This window comes from Arvicola amphibius, chromosome 4 (genome assembly GCF_903992535.2).
Source record: "Arvicola amphibius chromosome 4, mArvAmp1.2, whole genome shotgun sequence".
Classification (NCBI taxonomy): domain Eukaryota; kingdom Metazoa; phylum Chordata; class Mammalia; order Rodentia; family Cricetidae; genus Arvicola; species Arvicola amphibius.
The window spans coordinates 137,717,995-137,733,878 of NC_052050.1; the positions used below are offsets into that span (position 1 = coordinate 137,717,995).

Below are 15,884 nucleotides of genomic sequence, written 5' to 3' on the forward strand. Positions count from 1 at the left end.
GTAGCATTTGCATGAAATTACTGTGAAGACCTTGTGAGAATGATCGGAGTGGAGTTTGGTGTCTCCCCTTGCTAGTACACTTACTCCTTAGTTCTATAGCTGTCGTGTATTTTCTTCCTGAAGGACTTAGGAAGGTTTTGGCCCTTGAACTTGTGGTGTTGGTCTTTTCTCGCTGGCAGCCTGTGCACTCTTAGCCTGGAGATTTAGATCTTCCTTTAGCGGACGTCTGCCATCTTTGCGGTGCTTCTTTCCCACCTCCATTTCTGCTGTCTCCTTTTGAGTTCTTTCCTTCTTTTCCTGTTTCTAAGCCTTTGGAGAGCTCTTTAGGGGCTGGGGTTAGGGGTGATGGAAGGATGCTTTCTAGGTTGTAGAGAGTATTGATAGACATGCTAGGGTAGAGATCGCCCCAAGCGTGGTTTCTCTTAACTATGTTCTCAGCATTTCCCAACCTCTTGTTCCTTTCAAAGTGCTGCCACCTTCGGTGTAATTTCCTAACTGGGAGCGAGGCTTGCACTTGACTCTCGGACCTGCTTGCACTATTTTCCCTTGATTTATCCCTCTACTTTAGGATGGAGCTGGACTGGAAATCCTGTCTTCATATTTCACAGCAGTGAAGGGGACAAGGTGACACTGTTGAGTGTGGGCTTTCTTGGGGACACTGTGACAGTGTTGAGGAGTGTAGGCTTTCTCTGGTCTTGTGCCTGCCCAGGTAGGATACCAATCTCCTACTATTGAGCTGGTCACTTTTGCACTGGAATCTAATCATCTTTTTCTGTCCCAGGAAATACTTCCTACAGTTTGTTTCTAAGCTGCTGGCTTTTTGTTCCTGGAGATCCATGCACTGGGCCTAGGAAAGCACCTTTTATTTCTCTGCACTTCACTTTTAGCATACATTTCTTTTTCTACATCAGGGTCTATAAGTAGAAAACTGTTCAGGGGGATCTGCTTCTGACAAAAAAATCAACAGGGAAATATACTCCCCTTTGTGACTTTTGATTAAGTGATCAGAAGCTGATATATTTTCTAATAATTAAAAGCTAATGTAGTTAGAATCCAAATTAGGAAAGGAAACAATAATGGCTGAGTATTAAATGGAAAACGTTTATTTGTCATGGATGTATATTACAAAGTAACCAGAAATTTGTTCCTGGTGTCTGTGGCTTAGTGTTTATTAGACTAGATAACCCTTACTTGGTGCATAGAAGACTTGATGTTTTTAAAGTAAGCTGCAAATTCTTTCCCCAATTCCCAGGTTACAGATAGTCATGACAGCGTGCAGATTTCCTTCATGAAATACAGCAAACTTTAAAAAAAAATTTTTAGAGCTAGAAAGTGGATAGGGTTGGGAGCAAAGGCAGGATGGGTCTGTTGCGCCATAACCATCCTCTTAGCTGCCTTCCACACATCAGCCAAGACATACATAGACTCAGCTCTCTCTTAGCAAAGGTATAAATTCATATGTGTAATAGACCTCTGGAATTGCCCCCGAGTTGCTCACAGATGCCCAGATGCTGAGCCTCACCACAGTGTTAAATTAAGTGTTAGTTAGGGAACAGAGTGGGAATGTTGGGTAGAAAGTGTTAAATGTTTTACAGTTACCTTCTAAGGCCCCTGTGCTGGCAGTCTTTTGTCAGCTTGGCACAGATGTATTTGGGAATAGGGAATCTCAGTCGAGGAATTGTCTCCATCAGATTGGCCTGTGGGCAAGTCTGTGGATCTCGCTCTTTCTCCTTTCTTTTCCTTCCTTCCTTTGTTCCTTCGTTCCTTCCTTTCCTACCTTCCTTTTTTTTTAATTAATTGATGTGGGAGCTGACTCAGGGCAGATAGTCCTAAATTGTATAAGAAAATAAGTGAGCAAGCATTGGAAAGAGAGGATGCCAATAAGGAGAGTTCCACAGGTCTCTGTTTTGATTCTTAAGTTTCTTGCCTCCATAACCCTTCATGTTGGACTGTGTCCTAGGAAGTGTAAGCCAAATAAACCTTTTGTTCTGCAAGCTGCTTTTGGTCATGATCTTTTATCACAGCAGAGAAAACAAACTAGCCAACCTCATGGCTGGGATTATGTGAAACAATAGACCACTGCAATATTTTCCCTTCTAAGGTATCGAGCAGGTTCATCTATCACCACCTGCCTATTTGTCTTTGCCACTTATGTCAGTGTTCTTGACAGTTGCAAACGCACCTTACTGTTCCTTTGAGTATCTTTTGGGTGTTCTTGGATCTTACACTACTTAAGGAAAAAATTAAAAATAAATTGTAATATGAACTTTTATTGTGCTTCAGTGCTTGTAGCTTTTTTCAGTTAGGAGGAACATGCCTTTTTAATCTGTTGCTACTGTCATTTATTAAAAAAAAACTTTAGTTTACAAGACTCCAAACACCTTTGGTTTTTCTCTTTTGTTAATATTGTGCAGGCCACAGTTGAGGTTTAAGGTTGTTTCTTTTAGGCTTAAAATGCTAAATGTTAAGTGGAATGACTTTTTCAACCCCATTTTTGAGCTCAAACCTGGGGAATAAATACCAATGACCTTACATTTAGTATTGAAACATTTTGAATAACCTTAATTGTAATATATAAAGATCAGAGTAAGGAATATTGCTAAGTATATTCAGTTAGGCATGTGTTTTGAATTTAGATTTTCCTTACAATGCTAGTGCAATGCTTTTCTTGTGTGTATTTTCTTTGAACATGTGAAATAATGACATTATTTAACAGCAATAATGCTGAGATTTGCAAATCATCTCACTTTAGCAGTTAGCGTGGAGCAGATGTTGGATGACCTTTTGAAGCTGTTGGCTTGCTTCTTTCCCACATGGAATCTCCACAGACTGAAGTGTTCAACTAGAATTCCAGGACCCAGTCAGCCTTGCCTTCTGAGTCCACGCCAAGTTTCTATTTTTAGACTACTGCAAGAGTTTCTTCATCTCTTCTAATTTTGTTCTTGTTTTTTTAATTTAATTTTTGTTGTGGTGTGCGTGTATGCATGTATTCATGTGTGCATGTGGTGGGCAGAGGTCCATGTTGGGTGTCCTCCTCAGTCCCCCTTCATCTTACTTTTTGAGACTGAGCCTCTTGTTGAGTCTGGAGCTCTCCAGGTCTCTTGCTTAGCCAGGAGCTTCAGGGATCCTTCTGTCCATCATGCACCACAGTGCCCAGCATTTTATTTTCACATTGGTGTAGGAGATTCAAATTATATTCCTATGTTTGTTCACCGAGCACTTTATTGACTGGACATTTTCTCAGCTCCTTATTGTTGGTTGGCCGACAAACTTTAGTTTGTTCAGCCTCCACCTCCAAAATTTTGGGATTAGAGGTGTATGCTACCATATTTGTTCATCTTTATGTAGTGTATTAGAGTTCTCTGGAGGAACAAAACAGAATTATTACTACTACTACTAGAAAATCAGCCTGCACTGAAATAGCGACACCTGTCTCACCCCTGAGAAGCTGAGTACTGCTAGTTGCTGAGGTCTTGTACCTGGGTCTCCTAAGCAGTCCCAGTCTGGTGTCAGGAATCTGGTGGTTTCTGGAGACTCGGCTTCTTCTATCAGTGAAGGAATGAGCTGCAGCTGTAAGCAGAGAAGGCCACTGCAGCAGGACAGCCTGCCTGCTCCGGCCCCTTTTATCTGGGCAGAAGGCGCTGTCACATCAGGTGGGTCTTTCCACCTCAGTTAAGGTAATCTTGAGGCAATTGTCATCCCTCAGGTGACATGCTCTCCTCACGTGATTCTCATTTGTGGCAAGTTAACATTTAAACTGAACATCACATTCAGCTATCTGAAAAACCTTTTAGGACTGAAATAGCGTTGAAGTGATTTTTGTTAGGAATAATTTCTCAGGTACTTAAAAATGAAACAAATTTCTACTTATGACTTATAAAGGTATGGCAGATGCTGTTATTTGTTCTCCCTGAATTCATCTCCTAGTTCTTCACCAATAGATAGCTTGATTTTCCTGAGACACCTGTATGCTCAGCTATAAAAGACTTGTTTTTCAGCCCGTTTTTGTAGGTGGGCAGATGACACAATTTTGGCTATGGATGCATAAATGTTGTACATATCTGCAGAGGCTTACTGCTTTAATACCAAACATTCTGTGTCCAAACCTCCTCCTTCCTTTGCATTCTCTCTTGCCTGGGAGTCCTGTATCAAGCTCAGAGGTGCAGCACTCTGATGACCACAAACCCATAAGCAAGTGAACGCCAAAGCTGAAAGGCTTTTCAGGCTGTCTAATGCCATTGACAAATGGCAAATGTGAACCAAATATTTTCTTTCCTAGTTTGGTGGTATCACTTGGAGCTGCCTGTGTTTCTTCCTTATAAAAAGGCCTTTCTTGTCTTCCTGACCTCATCTTTCCATGTCTGCTGTTGATGTTAGCTAGCAGACAGATTTGGTCACTTGATATACCCTTCCTCAAGATCAAGCTCCTCACCATGGCTCAAAGAATTTGAGTGGCCTGACTTTGCTGGCCTCACCTAGCCACCATTGTCCTTTCCATCCCAATAGGAACAAAACAACCTTTGACATTCCCCACGGCTGGGAAGGACAGTGCCTGTGAAGGAATAGGGTTGTGGTGTACAGGAAGGAGGAGTGGGTGTGATAAGTAGAACCTCTAACTAGCGCTGAAACTGTTGTGCCAGGGTTAACAGCAGACTAAAAACATGGCCTGGTGAGGCAATTAGCTTGCACGCCATAGCTTTACTATTCTGATTACCATAAATTGACTTGTGCCCCCTCCCATACTTCAGCTTAACTTGAGGGATTGTCCAAGAGAAGTTTAATTCTGACTTTGTGACACCTGTCTGTGGAATCATTATTTTTATTTTGAGAGAGTTTCTTGGTACTTGATCTTCTGAAAATGAGTGAATTTCTTTAGATAGCATAAAAAACACATCCCCCCCCCTATTTTCACATGATTCTCATTTATTTAATGTATGTATAAAGTGGAGGAAGATATGACTGTTTCACTACTCTTTAGCTTTATGTAAGATTCCAGTTTCTAATTTGACCAAGTAAGTACTAGTGTGGAGGTAGTGCCATGGAGCCACAGAGTGGGCCGAGTGACTAAATGCTGTGTAGTTTCCATTGCAGTGTGGCTTGTACTTTTGTCACTGTAGTACAATTATTTTCATGTTGTGAATGGCCATTTTCCCTTTTCTCTTGGTCTCATAAATACTCCTCCTATGGGACTTTGCCTAATGCTGTGGAACAATGGTCTTTTATCCCGTCACTTGTATTATTTTTAATAAAACTTTGATTGGCCAGTAGTCAGGCAGGAAGTATAGGCAGGGTAACCAGGCAGGAAGTAGAGGCAGGGCAACAAGAATTCTAGGAAGAGGGAAGTTTCAGTCTGCATTTGTGACCCAGATGCAGAGGACGCAAGATGTGACTCCCTCTCTGAAAAAGGTACCAAGCCACATGCTAACACAGATAAGAATTATGGGCTAATATAAGTTATAAGAGTTATAAGAAGCCTGAGATACTAGGCCAATCAGTTTATAATTAATGTAGACCTCTGTGTGATTTCTTTGGGACTTGACTGCGGGAACCAGGCAGGACAGAATGGCACTCAGTTTACAGCCTAATGTTGCCATTCCTGACTTTTGTGATGGTGCCCTCGGTATCCTTTCTTGCCTGTGTGTGCAGTCTTTACACTGTTTGGGGCCTACCTGGCTCTCCTTTCCCCCTTTCTAGCTGGAAACTGTGGTACTTATTACCAGTGTGTGGTTCTATATCTTCAGATGTGTCTAGTCTCACTTTCCACCCTTTTCTCAGATTCGTAAATCAATCTCAAATGATGTCACTGAGCCACCTGTTCATGCAGTTTGGCTACAATTCCCAATAGTATTCTGACACCTTCATTAGTTCTTCCTGCTGCAGAATCCTTTAACCCATTGCGACTGTGTTTCTGTTTTTTCCTATGTTTCTGTTTTTTCCTATTATTACTCTAGTGCTAGACGTTGTGATTTGTCTTTGATTTGGTTGTTGGCAGTATTTAAGTATAAAATTTTTGTCAGTTTTATAAGTATAAGGTACGTGGAAGTTTTATATAATTAATTTGTTACGTGTTGCCAGCACTGTTGGACAGGTGTTGCCTCATTCACTTGTATTTCTGACACAGTTGCCACCCACAGCAAGTGATTAAGAAACGGTTTCTGAGTCAACCGCTCACTAACCAGGGAAGAGTTTTCTTTATTTTAGTTTTTATTCTTGAAATGGGGAGGTCCAGTTTGAACAAAGCTCATGGTTTTGCTTATTTATCTCCCCCTTTTTACTTTAGGATACAGATTCAGTACATAGGTGTGGATGTTGTTAAAGACTTGACTCAGTGTATAAAACACTTCTGCTCCTTTTCTCCAGGTTTTGGAAGGAAGGATGTTGTAGAACACTTGCTGCAGATGGGTGCTAACGTCCATGCTCGTGATGACGGGGGTCTCATCCCACTTCATAATGCCTGTTCTTTCGGCCATGCTGAGGTTGTGAGTCTGTTACTGTGCCAAGGAGCAGATCCAAATGCCAGAGATAACTGGAACTACACACCTCTGCATGAAGCTGCCATTAAAGGGAAAATCGATGTCTGTATTGGTGAGTATCACAGCTGCCATCTAAGTTTGCTGTCAAGTTTAACTTAAAGTTACTCTTGGGCTTTTCTTCTGACGTAAGTAGTGCCGCCTAGGTAAAGGTGTATTCATCAAATGGAAGTAGGGAGCTGGATCCAAAGGTGATTAAGAACAAGGTTCACATTAGATCTCTCAGTGAGGGAACTCTGTGTCAGCTGTGTAGAGGTAAATTCGGGTTAATTGTTCTTGTCACACACAGTCAACTTACATCTCTGATTAAACAGCTGCATTCAACTTTTTTCACAAAGAGCCATGAGGTATATTTGGCTACTGTAGGCTGACGCAGAGAAAATCATCAGATGCTATGATAAATGTCTTTAATTGCTAAAATTGAACACTGGTCAGTTTCTTACTCCTGACAAGCTTAAGTATGTGTTTCAAATCCATTGTACTATAGTGTGGTTTTTGGTTTGGTTCTGGTTAGCTTGACACAAGCTAGGATCGTGTAGAAAGAGGGAATCTCTGTAGAGAAATTCTTGTATCAGCCTGGTCCTATATGCGGGGCATTTTCTTGATTAACTGTGTGTGAGGGCACAGCCCACTATGGGCAATGCCATCCCTGGGCAGGAGGTCCTGGGTGGTATGAGGAAATAGGCTTAGCAAGCCAGTAAGATGCATTCCTCCGTGGTCTCCTCTTTAGTTCCTACCTTGAGTTCCTGCCCTGATTTCCCTTCATGATGGACTGGAAAATGAAATAAACCCTGTCCTCTCCAGGTTTGCTTTGATGGTTATTATAATAATAAAAAGGAAACTAGGACTGCGAGAAAACAATCACAGACAGAATTTAGCTTTCCAGTCATTTTAAGTAACTTCTAATTTATATGAATTTGTAGTCATTACTGACTTTCATTATATATTTTTTACTCTAGTTTAGATCTTGCTTTATTGCATTAACATTTTTATTTCAAAATCTAAATAAGCCTCTTAGAAACCAAGTGTTTTGCCTCCTGAAAGCATCACTGATTTCTTGATCTCTAAGATGATTGAGATGTGTTTAGCTCATGGCAGACTTGTGTTCTTTCTGGATGACAGAGTGGTGGTTCTTCTGTCTCTCTGTGGGTGTCAGCATTTTAGCCCAACGTTTTCTTTATGCTAAAGTATATAGACCATTGTTGACTTGCTCTAGTTAAATTTTCCCTAAATAGTGATTATGACTGTACCCTCTTAGCCATTTTTCTGGTCTCTAGTATATATTCAATTTTCCTGAAATTGTAATTTTTCTGTCAAGTTCTCTGCCATTATTCTTAGCGACTTTAGCATCTTTTGGCTTATTTTTTTCTTTTCTTTTTGTTTTTTGACTATCCTTTTAGTGCCTTGCCCTCTGTTACATTCAGGTGTCTCCTCCTGGGCCCTGCACTAACACAGTCAGGTCCTATCAGCTCATTTTGAACAACTGCCTTGATAAGCCTGAAAGCCTGACTTTAACACCAAACAGCTCCGATCCTAAAGCTCTGACCTGTTCTTTTGTATGTGATAACTGTTGTTGAACTGGATAATTGTTTTACCTCATGTAGACTTTCTCTATAGTACTGCCCCCCATCCGACACCTGGTATCTATCGGATTTTTCTTAGTTGCTTGTCACAAAATCTGATGCTCTTTTCAGTTCCTAAAAACATCTTTCTAGCCTCTACTGCACCGTTTTCCTGTTTGTATCTGAGTTTTTTATTTTGTCTATACATTAGTTTTTTAGGTTAATATCCTTTCTCCCTTATAATCTCTGACCACAAAGTAGATAATGAAAATGCTTTCTTTAATGTTGGTTCTGTTGAAAAAAAATCTAGATGGAGGGTTTTTAAGAATGGGTCTCTGCAGCCACCAGTCCCTGCAGTCCTCAACAGGCTTTGCACACATTTCCTGCCCTTTCTTGTGAAGTATAAAAGTTGAAAGGCAAAGGGCACCTTTGGAATTGTTATCAAGGGTAGCTACTGTTAAAGTATGTACTGTAGCTATGGGAGTCAAGATGGACTATAGCTTGCCATGGTGATGCACACCTTCAGTCCCAGCACTTGGAAGGCAGAGGCAGGTGAATCTCTGAGTTCAGAATCAGCTTGCTCTGCATAGTGAAACCTTGCCTCAAAACAAACAAACAAACAAAAGCAAAAAATGTTGTAGACCAGCCTCGACAAAAACACCTTTTACGGGTGTGGGAAATTAGAAATATAAAGAACATGAAGACACGTGATAACAATAAAAACAGAAACCGTAGAAAGTACCAGGAGGGCATTCCAGTGAATACTGAAATTGCCAGTGTTTATTTTTCCATATGCTTTTATGCCCAATTCACCAGGGTGAAGAAGGTAACAAAAGACTTCATTAACATGATACAAAGGACAACTCAGAACAGCTAATTGCTTTAACACTTTGAGGCATCAAATCATTAGCACTCTGTTGTTTAGGCAGTGAAGCTACCCTAGACCAAGTTTCCTGAAGGTGTCCATTCCCCAGGTAACCTCATATTACAAAAGAAGGAGCAGAAGTACGTTTGCATATCCTGTCAGGATGTAATGGATCTACTTGTATGAACTATCTTAATATCAAAAGAACCAAGTAATCACGTCCTGAGTTGGGGCATGCAGCTATGCTTGTCAGCCATTTTGAGCAACCTCCAAACTCTCTGACCGGCAGACAAGGTGGGAATAGGTTCACATTTTTGGGCCTCCTCAAAAAAAAAAACAAACAAAAAAAAAAAACCAAAAAAAACAAAAAAAGATTGACTGTAGACTCTTTTCTATATTTAACTCTTGGGAGCCTCTTAATTTACCCTTGAAAAGCTTCTGATAGTGTATGTTATACTTCATGAATTCAAGCATAGTTAAGAAATTGTGAAATATTCTTGTGAGGCACAGCTGGACAAAGTCATAGGAAACCTTGTCTTTTTTGTTTGAATCTGGTAGTTTTGAAGCTAGTGTATAAAGTTGACTTTAAAAATGTTCTTACCTAGTTGGTAGAATGCTACCCTGATGATTTAGAATCAGTATGTCTCTGTATTCAAATAGAATAGCAAACATTTGATAGTCATAAGGGTAGAGTACCTGGGAAAGCATCAGGGCAGATGCAAAGAACATGGGCTCTACTTTTATATCTTTGGCTCCCTAGTTTTCCACTGTAGGGCCAACGGATACTTGCTTAATGAGCGTTGTTTCATGATGTGCAGACAGGAATAGTCTACATAATTCACATTGTTCATGACCAAATTGCCAATATTACCAGTGGCACTTGAAAGGGTAGTAGGAATAGTACAATAATAATAATAATAATAATAATAATAATAATAATAATAATGCCTTTTATCAGTTACTAGATCTAAACTTTAACTTATATGTGAAGTGCTTTGGTTTCCTGTGTCCTTTAGTGATATTTAAGGAAGTCTTGTGAATGGTCTGTTTCTTTCATTGCTGTTCTTTAGCCCTCAAAAAAGAAGAAACAGATTATTTTTGTAAAATTCAATTTTGAGTGCTTATAAAATTAAATGAACTACTTAAGGTGGAGGTTATGGGATTCATTAGAATGTTTATGACCTTCTTCTACTGCATGTAACAACCCAAAGGTTCTTTAGAAACCAGCATATTTTTTCTCTTTAAAGCTTGTTTATTTCTTCCTGTCCTCAGAATATAGTCTCCAGGAAATTAAATAAATATTTATTGAGCATGTGTCATGTGAATACAGAAACTGGTAGGGTCAAATATGCTTCTTTCCGTTCCTGTCTAGAGATGACTTCTTTCAGCCAGATGCCGCATTTTGTAATGGTGGAATCCTGACCGTAGAGTTGTGAGGATATTAAAGAATTGTTTATAGCAATAGATTTTTGCTTCAGGTCTAGTAGTGGCCTGACCATGATGTGCCTACTAAAGAACAATTAATTTTCTTCTACTATGTGGAGTATTGTTTTCTGAAGTTAATCCTATACCTTCCTGTTATATCAACTTGAGGTAATGATATTTATCACCTCTTTTATGTTTTTGTATATGCCACCTAACATACTCTGAGATTGTCAAGATCCCTCTTTTTTTTTTTTTTTTTGGTTTTTTTTGGTTTTTTTCGAGACAGGGTTTCTCTGCAGCTTTAGAGCCTGTCCTGGCTCAAGATCCCTCTTTAAACACTTGAGTGATGGGGGTGGGATAGCTTGCTGGTTCCATAGCAAATGATTCATTTTTAAATCTTAATTTATTCATATGCATGTATGTGTGTGTTTCTGTGTTTCTTTGTGTGTTTATGCACACGTGTATGTACATCTTGTGTCATGGTATGTGCGAAGACCAGACAACCATTTGGTAGAGTTTCTTCTGTACGGTTGCATGTGTTCTGAGGATCAAACTCAGATCACGGGACTTACATAGCAAGTACCTTTACCTACTGAGTCATCTTGCCTTCCAGACATCAAAGAATTCTAAGGGTGTAGGGCTGCGTGGCTTCCTAATGCATGTGGGATTCTTACTGTTTGCATACTTCAGCATCTAGAGCAGAAGCTTTGTAAGCTAAATGAAAAATAACAGCCTGTCTCAATCATAGTAGATCTACAGAATAATCTATGCGTTTGTATGTGTGTCCAGGATAGCTTAAAAATACCAGATAAACACATGCATACATATACCTCTCCCTCTAGGCAAGTTAAATGTGGAAGACTTTTGGAGCCAAAGACCCTAATTTGTTCCAAAGTAAAACATTCAAGGGGCAGGAAGATGGCAGGAGGATCACAGCATGCCCACTGGTCACACAGCTGTTCAGGTTCAATGAGAGACCTTGTGCCAGAAAATAAGGCAGAGAAGCAATTGAGGAACAACATCCTGATATCAACCTCTGTCCTCCATATGTGCATGCACATATACACACAGTCTCAATAGATGAATTAAAGAGCATGCTAGTGGTCTTGATGATCTGTGAGAAATAACCCCAAATGTGGAGCAGAATGTGGACATGTTAGTTAACATGCGGAAATCCTGAAGGATAAGATATATCTAGGAAGGTCAACATTTTTTAAAACTAACATGTGATAGGAGTTCCAGAAGGAAAAGATAAAGAACTGATAAAAAAAAAAAAGTTAGTAACAAATGACAATGAGAAGATGTGTCTTAATTTTGAAAAAACTTAATAAGCCCCAGGCCAGGTTGAGACCCACTGAGGAAGATATATACATGAGTTGTCTAGAAAGGATAAGTGGCCTACGCAGAGGAAAGGATAAACAATGCTTACAGCATCAGAGCCCTGAAGACTATTGGCAGAAATGGAGTAACCTGTAAGTCTCTTTGGAAAAAGCAGTTCCTTAGTATTGGCAAGTAAGAAAGGCTAAGTAGCATATATGACAGGATGCTTGGTTTTGTTTTGTTCTGTTTTGTTTTCAATGTACTTTTGGCTGTCCTGGAACTTAAGTAAACTAGGTGTGCCTCAAACTTTAATCCCAAATACTAGGATGTTTGGAACAAAGCTCCCATTACTTGCTGGCTTTCTTTGTTCATTCAACAGTTCTTGGTTTCTTTGTTCTGTGTGCAGAGACTTCTTTCTTTAAGAGTCCCAAATTCAAGCTCTGAAAGTTAGGCTTGTTTTCCAGGCTCAATGGCATTTTGTCATAATGGTTGAAGTAAAAGAGACAAGGTCTTTTTGTGAGTTACCTGTTTCAGGATTTGAATAGGGGGTAAAAACATCATCACACAATTGTGAGGATGAAATGAAATAACACAAGTAAAGTCCTTAATATGATGTGCCTGTATTTGTAGTGTGATGTCTGAATAGGCTATCTTTCATAGTTTATAACTCCCCATATTTGAAAATTACACAGTATTATGTAACTTTTCTGTTGTATTCTATGGTTTGATTCAGATGTATTTATATTTACTCAAAATGCAAAAGGAAATAATAAGATCTGGTGATACTTTCATAATAGTCTTTTTGAGATTGGGTCTCTTTATATATTTATTCCTGGCTATCTTGAGACTCACTATATAGACCAGACTGGCCTTGAACTCTGAGAGAACCAACAGCTCCCACCTCCCAAATGCTGGGATTAAAGGTGAGCACCACTGCATACAGGCCTCATGAAAGTCCTTAAGCATGAAGTCTAGGAAGAGATTGGGCAAACTATTTAAACATAATATCACTTAATAACACAAAATTTATTTTGTTGGTTACTTAAATGAACTCATAAAAACAATTAATTGTAATTTTTATTTTTCCACACCAAACCAGTTCTTCAGTTGATTCTTTACCATGTAATAAAATTTTTTGGTGTTTTTCGCCATTAAAGCTTCAGTATTTGTTTTCTTTCTTCTTCCCTTTTGTAGACAGAAGTTTCTGTCCTGCCCAGGCCCGCAGCCATTCAGTCCCAAAGAAACACACAGAGGCTTATATTAATTATAAACTATTTGGCCTGTTAACTCAGGGTTATTGCTAACTAGCTCTTATGACTTAAATGCACCCATAATTCTTGTCTATATCTAGCCACATGCTTGTGTCTCAGTAAGGCATTCTCATCTTGCTTCGTCTGTGTTTGGGTGGTGACTGCGTCTCTGCCAATCCTCTTCCCAGAATTCTCCTACTCTGATTGCCCCTCCTATACTTCCTGCTTGGCTACTTGTCAATCAGAATTTTATTAACCAATATGAGAGACAAACTTACAGTGTACAAGAGCATTATTATTCCACAGCCTTAGAAAATAATTGACATGCCTTAATTTCACCAGCTAAACTCAGATATATTCAGCCAAATGCACTCTCAACTGCAGTAGGATCCTTTATTCACAAAAAACAGTGTTAGTTTATACTCTTGTTTATATATATTTTGTCTTTTCACATGTGCATGAAATTAGGCAGCATAAACTCAACTACTAGGCTTGTTAAATTGTCAGTTGGTAAACTATGGATTCGTCAGTAATAGCAAAGATTTCACTCATAGAGTAGTTAAGGGCTGGTGATTTGCTGAATAGGACCATTACATAGGAGTTAGTGGGCCTGGAGATTGCTCTTGCATCATCCATTAGGAAGCAGTTTTCTTTGGGATGAATTATGTCTGTGGTATAGTTGCTTTGTCAAATGAAAATAGTGAGACTGTTGTATTTCTTTTTACTTTGCTAGTGTTTTGTAGAACTAGTATAGACTGTTAGAGTGTTATATAATGCTTTATAGCTGTATTTCTAGATGTTTCTGACCATAAGAAGTGATATACTGTACACGGTAGGCTTTCTGTATATAGAGATTCCTTATTCATAGATTTATTCAACTGCAAATTGAACATTTTGGAGGCCATTTTTTCTTTTTACTGAAAATGTAGATTTTTTTATTTTGTTATTATTTCCTAAAACATAACAGTTTGCTTAGTGTTTGCATTATTTTAGGAACAAGTAATTTATAGTTGATTAAATAATATATAAAATGTGGATTTAGGTATTTGACTGGGCATTTATTAATATTTGGGAATGATGTGAGGAAAGGGTTCCAACATCATTCTTTCACATGTGGCTATTCATTTTCCCATTTATTCCCTGATCACTCCTTTGGTTTATGTAAGCATGGTAGTGAACATTTCCTGTTTCCAGTTATTTGAGTCACCTTTCTTTTTCCTGGGCACCTTTAGCTGAATGCTTATCTGCTTATAGTCTGTGTGTGAATGGTAGTTCCTTCTTACATGTAGTCCTTTGAATGGGTGTAGCAGTTGGTAGCCGCTGGATTGTTTCCCCTTTGCAGCTGTTATGTCCAGGGCTTCTGGGAACATGGCGTGTATGTCTTGGTGTGGTTATTTGGATGGATCCTTGGAGGATTACTGGCATTCTTAGACTGATTGCTGGGCAGAAGGAGTAAGTCTATGTTGGGCTGCAAAAGCTGACATTTCCCTCTGGTTGACTGTGCTTTTGTGTATTCATTGGTCATTTGGGTACATTCTTTTGTGAAGTGTCTTTCCAGATCTTTGGACTGTTTTGTTTCAATTTTTTTCTTTTAGAGGTATGAGAATTCCTGGCGCCTGTTTGCCGTGTGTATTGTGAATGCCTTCGCCCACTCTACTTTGCTATTCATTATCTTACTGGTGCCTATAGACAAGGAAAAGGGTTTTAATTTTAGTGGCGTATGTAGAGCAAATATTTTTGTTTCACTAGCATGGAATTATATGGTCATTTCTTGTTTGATAAGTTATTTGTAGATACAGGTGATTTATAATGAATTAAGATTATAGTTTTACTTGTATAGCAGAGATGCAAGCAGGTAGTGTTGGTGTGAGGGTCTCTCCATTGTAATAGCTTGTGTAGGATAGACTTTTAAAATGAGTCAGCTATTTGTATTAGAAAACTCTAATATTCTGTGACTTATTTTACAAGATTTTACAAATAGTTGGACTTCATTTAATTAAAAAACTAAAATAGGCATCATTACTTCTGAGAAGATTCTTTGTTTCTGCTATTTGGAAGTAAACTTGAGTGTTTAGGGAAATGCTGCTTTATATCAGGTTACTGAAATCTTTCCATTATCCAGGTTCATTTCTTAGTTCTTTTTTTCTTTGTGTTTTCCTTCCATAGCTCTTGTTAGTATTTGAACATTGTCTGTTGTTGTAGGATCAAGAGCCAGATGTTTTTTAAGCTATTTCTTTTGTTGCTGACTCTGGTGGAATTCTTAGTTGTCCATAGTCCCACAGTGAGAAGAGGCAGGAAATGTGTGCAGGCCTTGGCACCGTGGACTCATGTCTGTAGCCCTGGTGTGTTCTAAGCCTCCAGTTCTGCGGCGTCTCAAAACGGGGCAGCAGTCTTCCCACAGCTGCAGCACTAGGGCCTATTTGCTAATCCAGACCTGCTAAAGTTTTCATGTGAGAATGTTTGTGATGCCAGAATACCTTGTAATGTGTTGCCATGGTATCTGCTTGGACCTTATTTAGTCCTTCCTTCGGGGATTGCTAGTTTTCCATGGTAGTAGGAAGCTAACAATAATCTGCTTCACTTTCATAATTTCACTGCCCATTACTCAGTGTATTTGATCCTCTAGCCAGGAAGTACATATGAGTCGCCAACCATTTCACAAGAAGATAGCATAATCAGGTTGGTCCACCCCAACCTCCCCATCTATCTGTGTTATGGAAAAAAAACAGAGTTTTTTTTTTTTTTTTTTGATTTCTTGATGAGTTCTTATTTGACAACAAAAGAGGGCAGTCGAACCTTTTCTGTTGTTCATACCTTTTAAAATAATTTGCATTTCATTATACCCAGACATGTTTCTATTTCAAGTATAAACCCATTCTACAGCCAGCTACAACTTTTTTTTTCATTTTTCCAAATAACTATCAGGATGAGT

General features: G+C 39.0%; 1 protein-coding gene across 1 annotated transcript in view; it reads left to right on the forward strand.

Annotated features, from left to right (window-relative positions):
- The window catches only part of Tnks (tankyrase), a 151,025-nt gene that overhangs the window by 14,939 nt on the left and 120,202 nt on the right, over positions 1-15,884 (forward strand). The window contains exon 2 of the mRNA XM_038326814.2: positions 6,361-6,585. Coding sequence (XP_038182742.1) covers positions 6,361-6,585 — 225 coding nt within the window. The remainder of the gene's footprint in view (positions 1-6,360; positions 6,586-15,884) is intronic.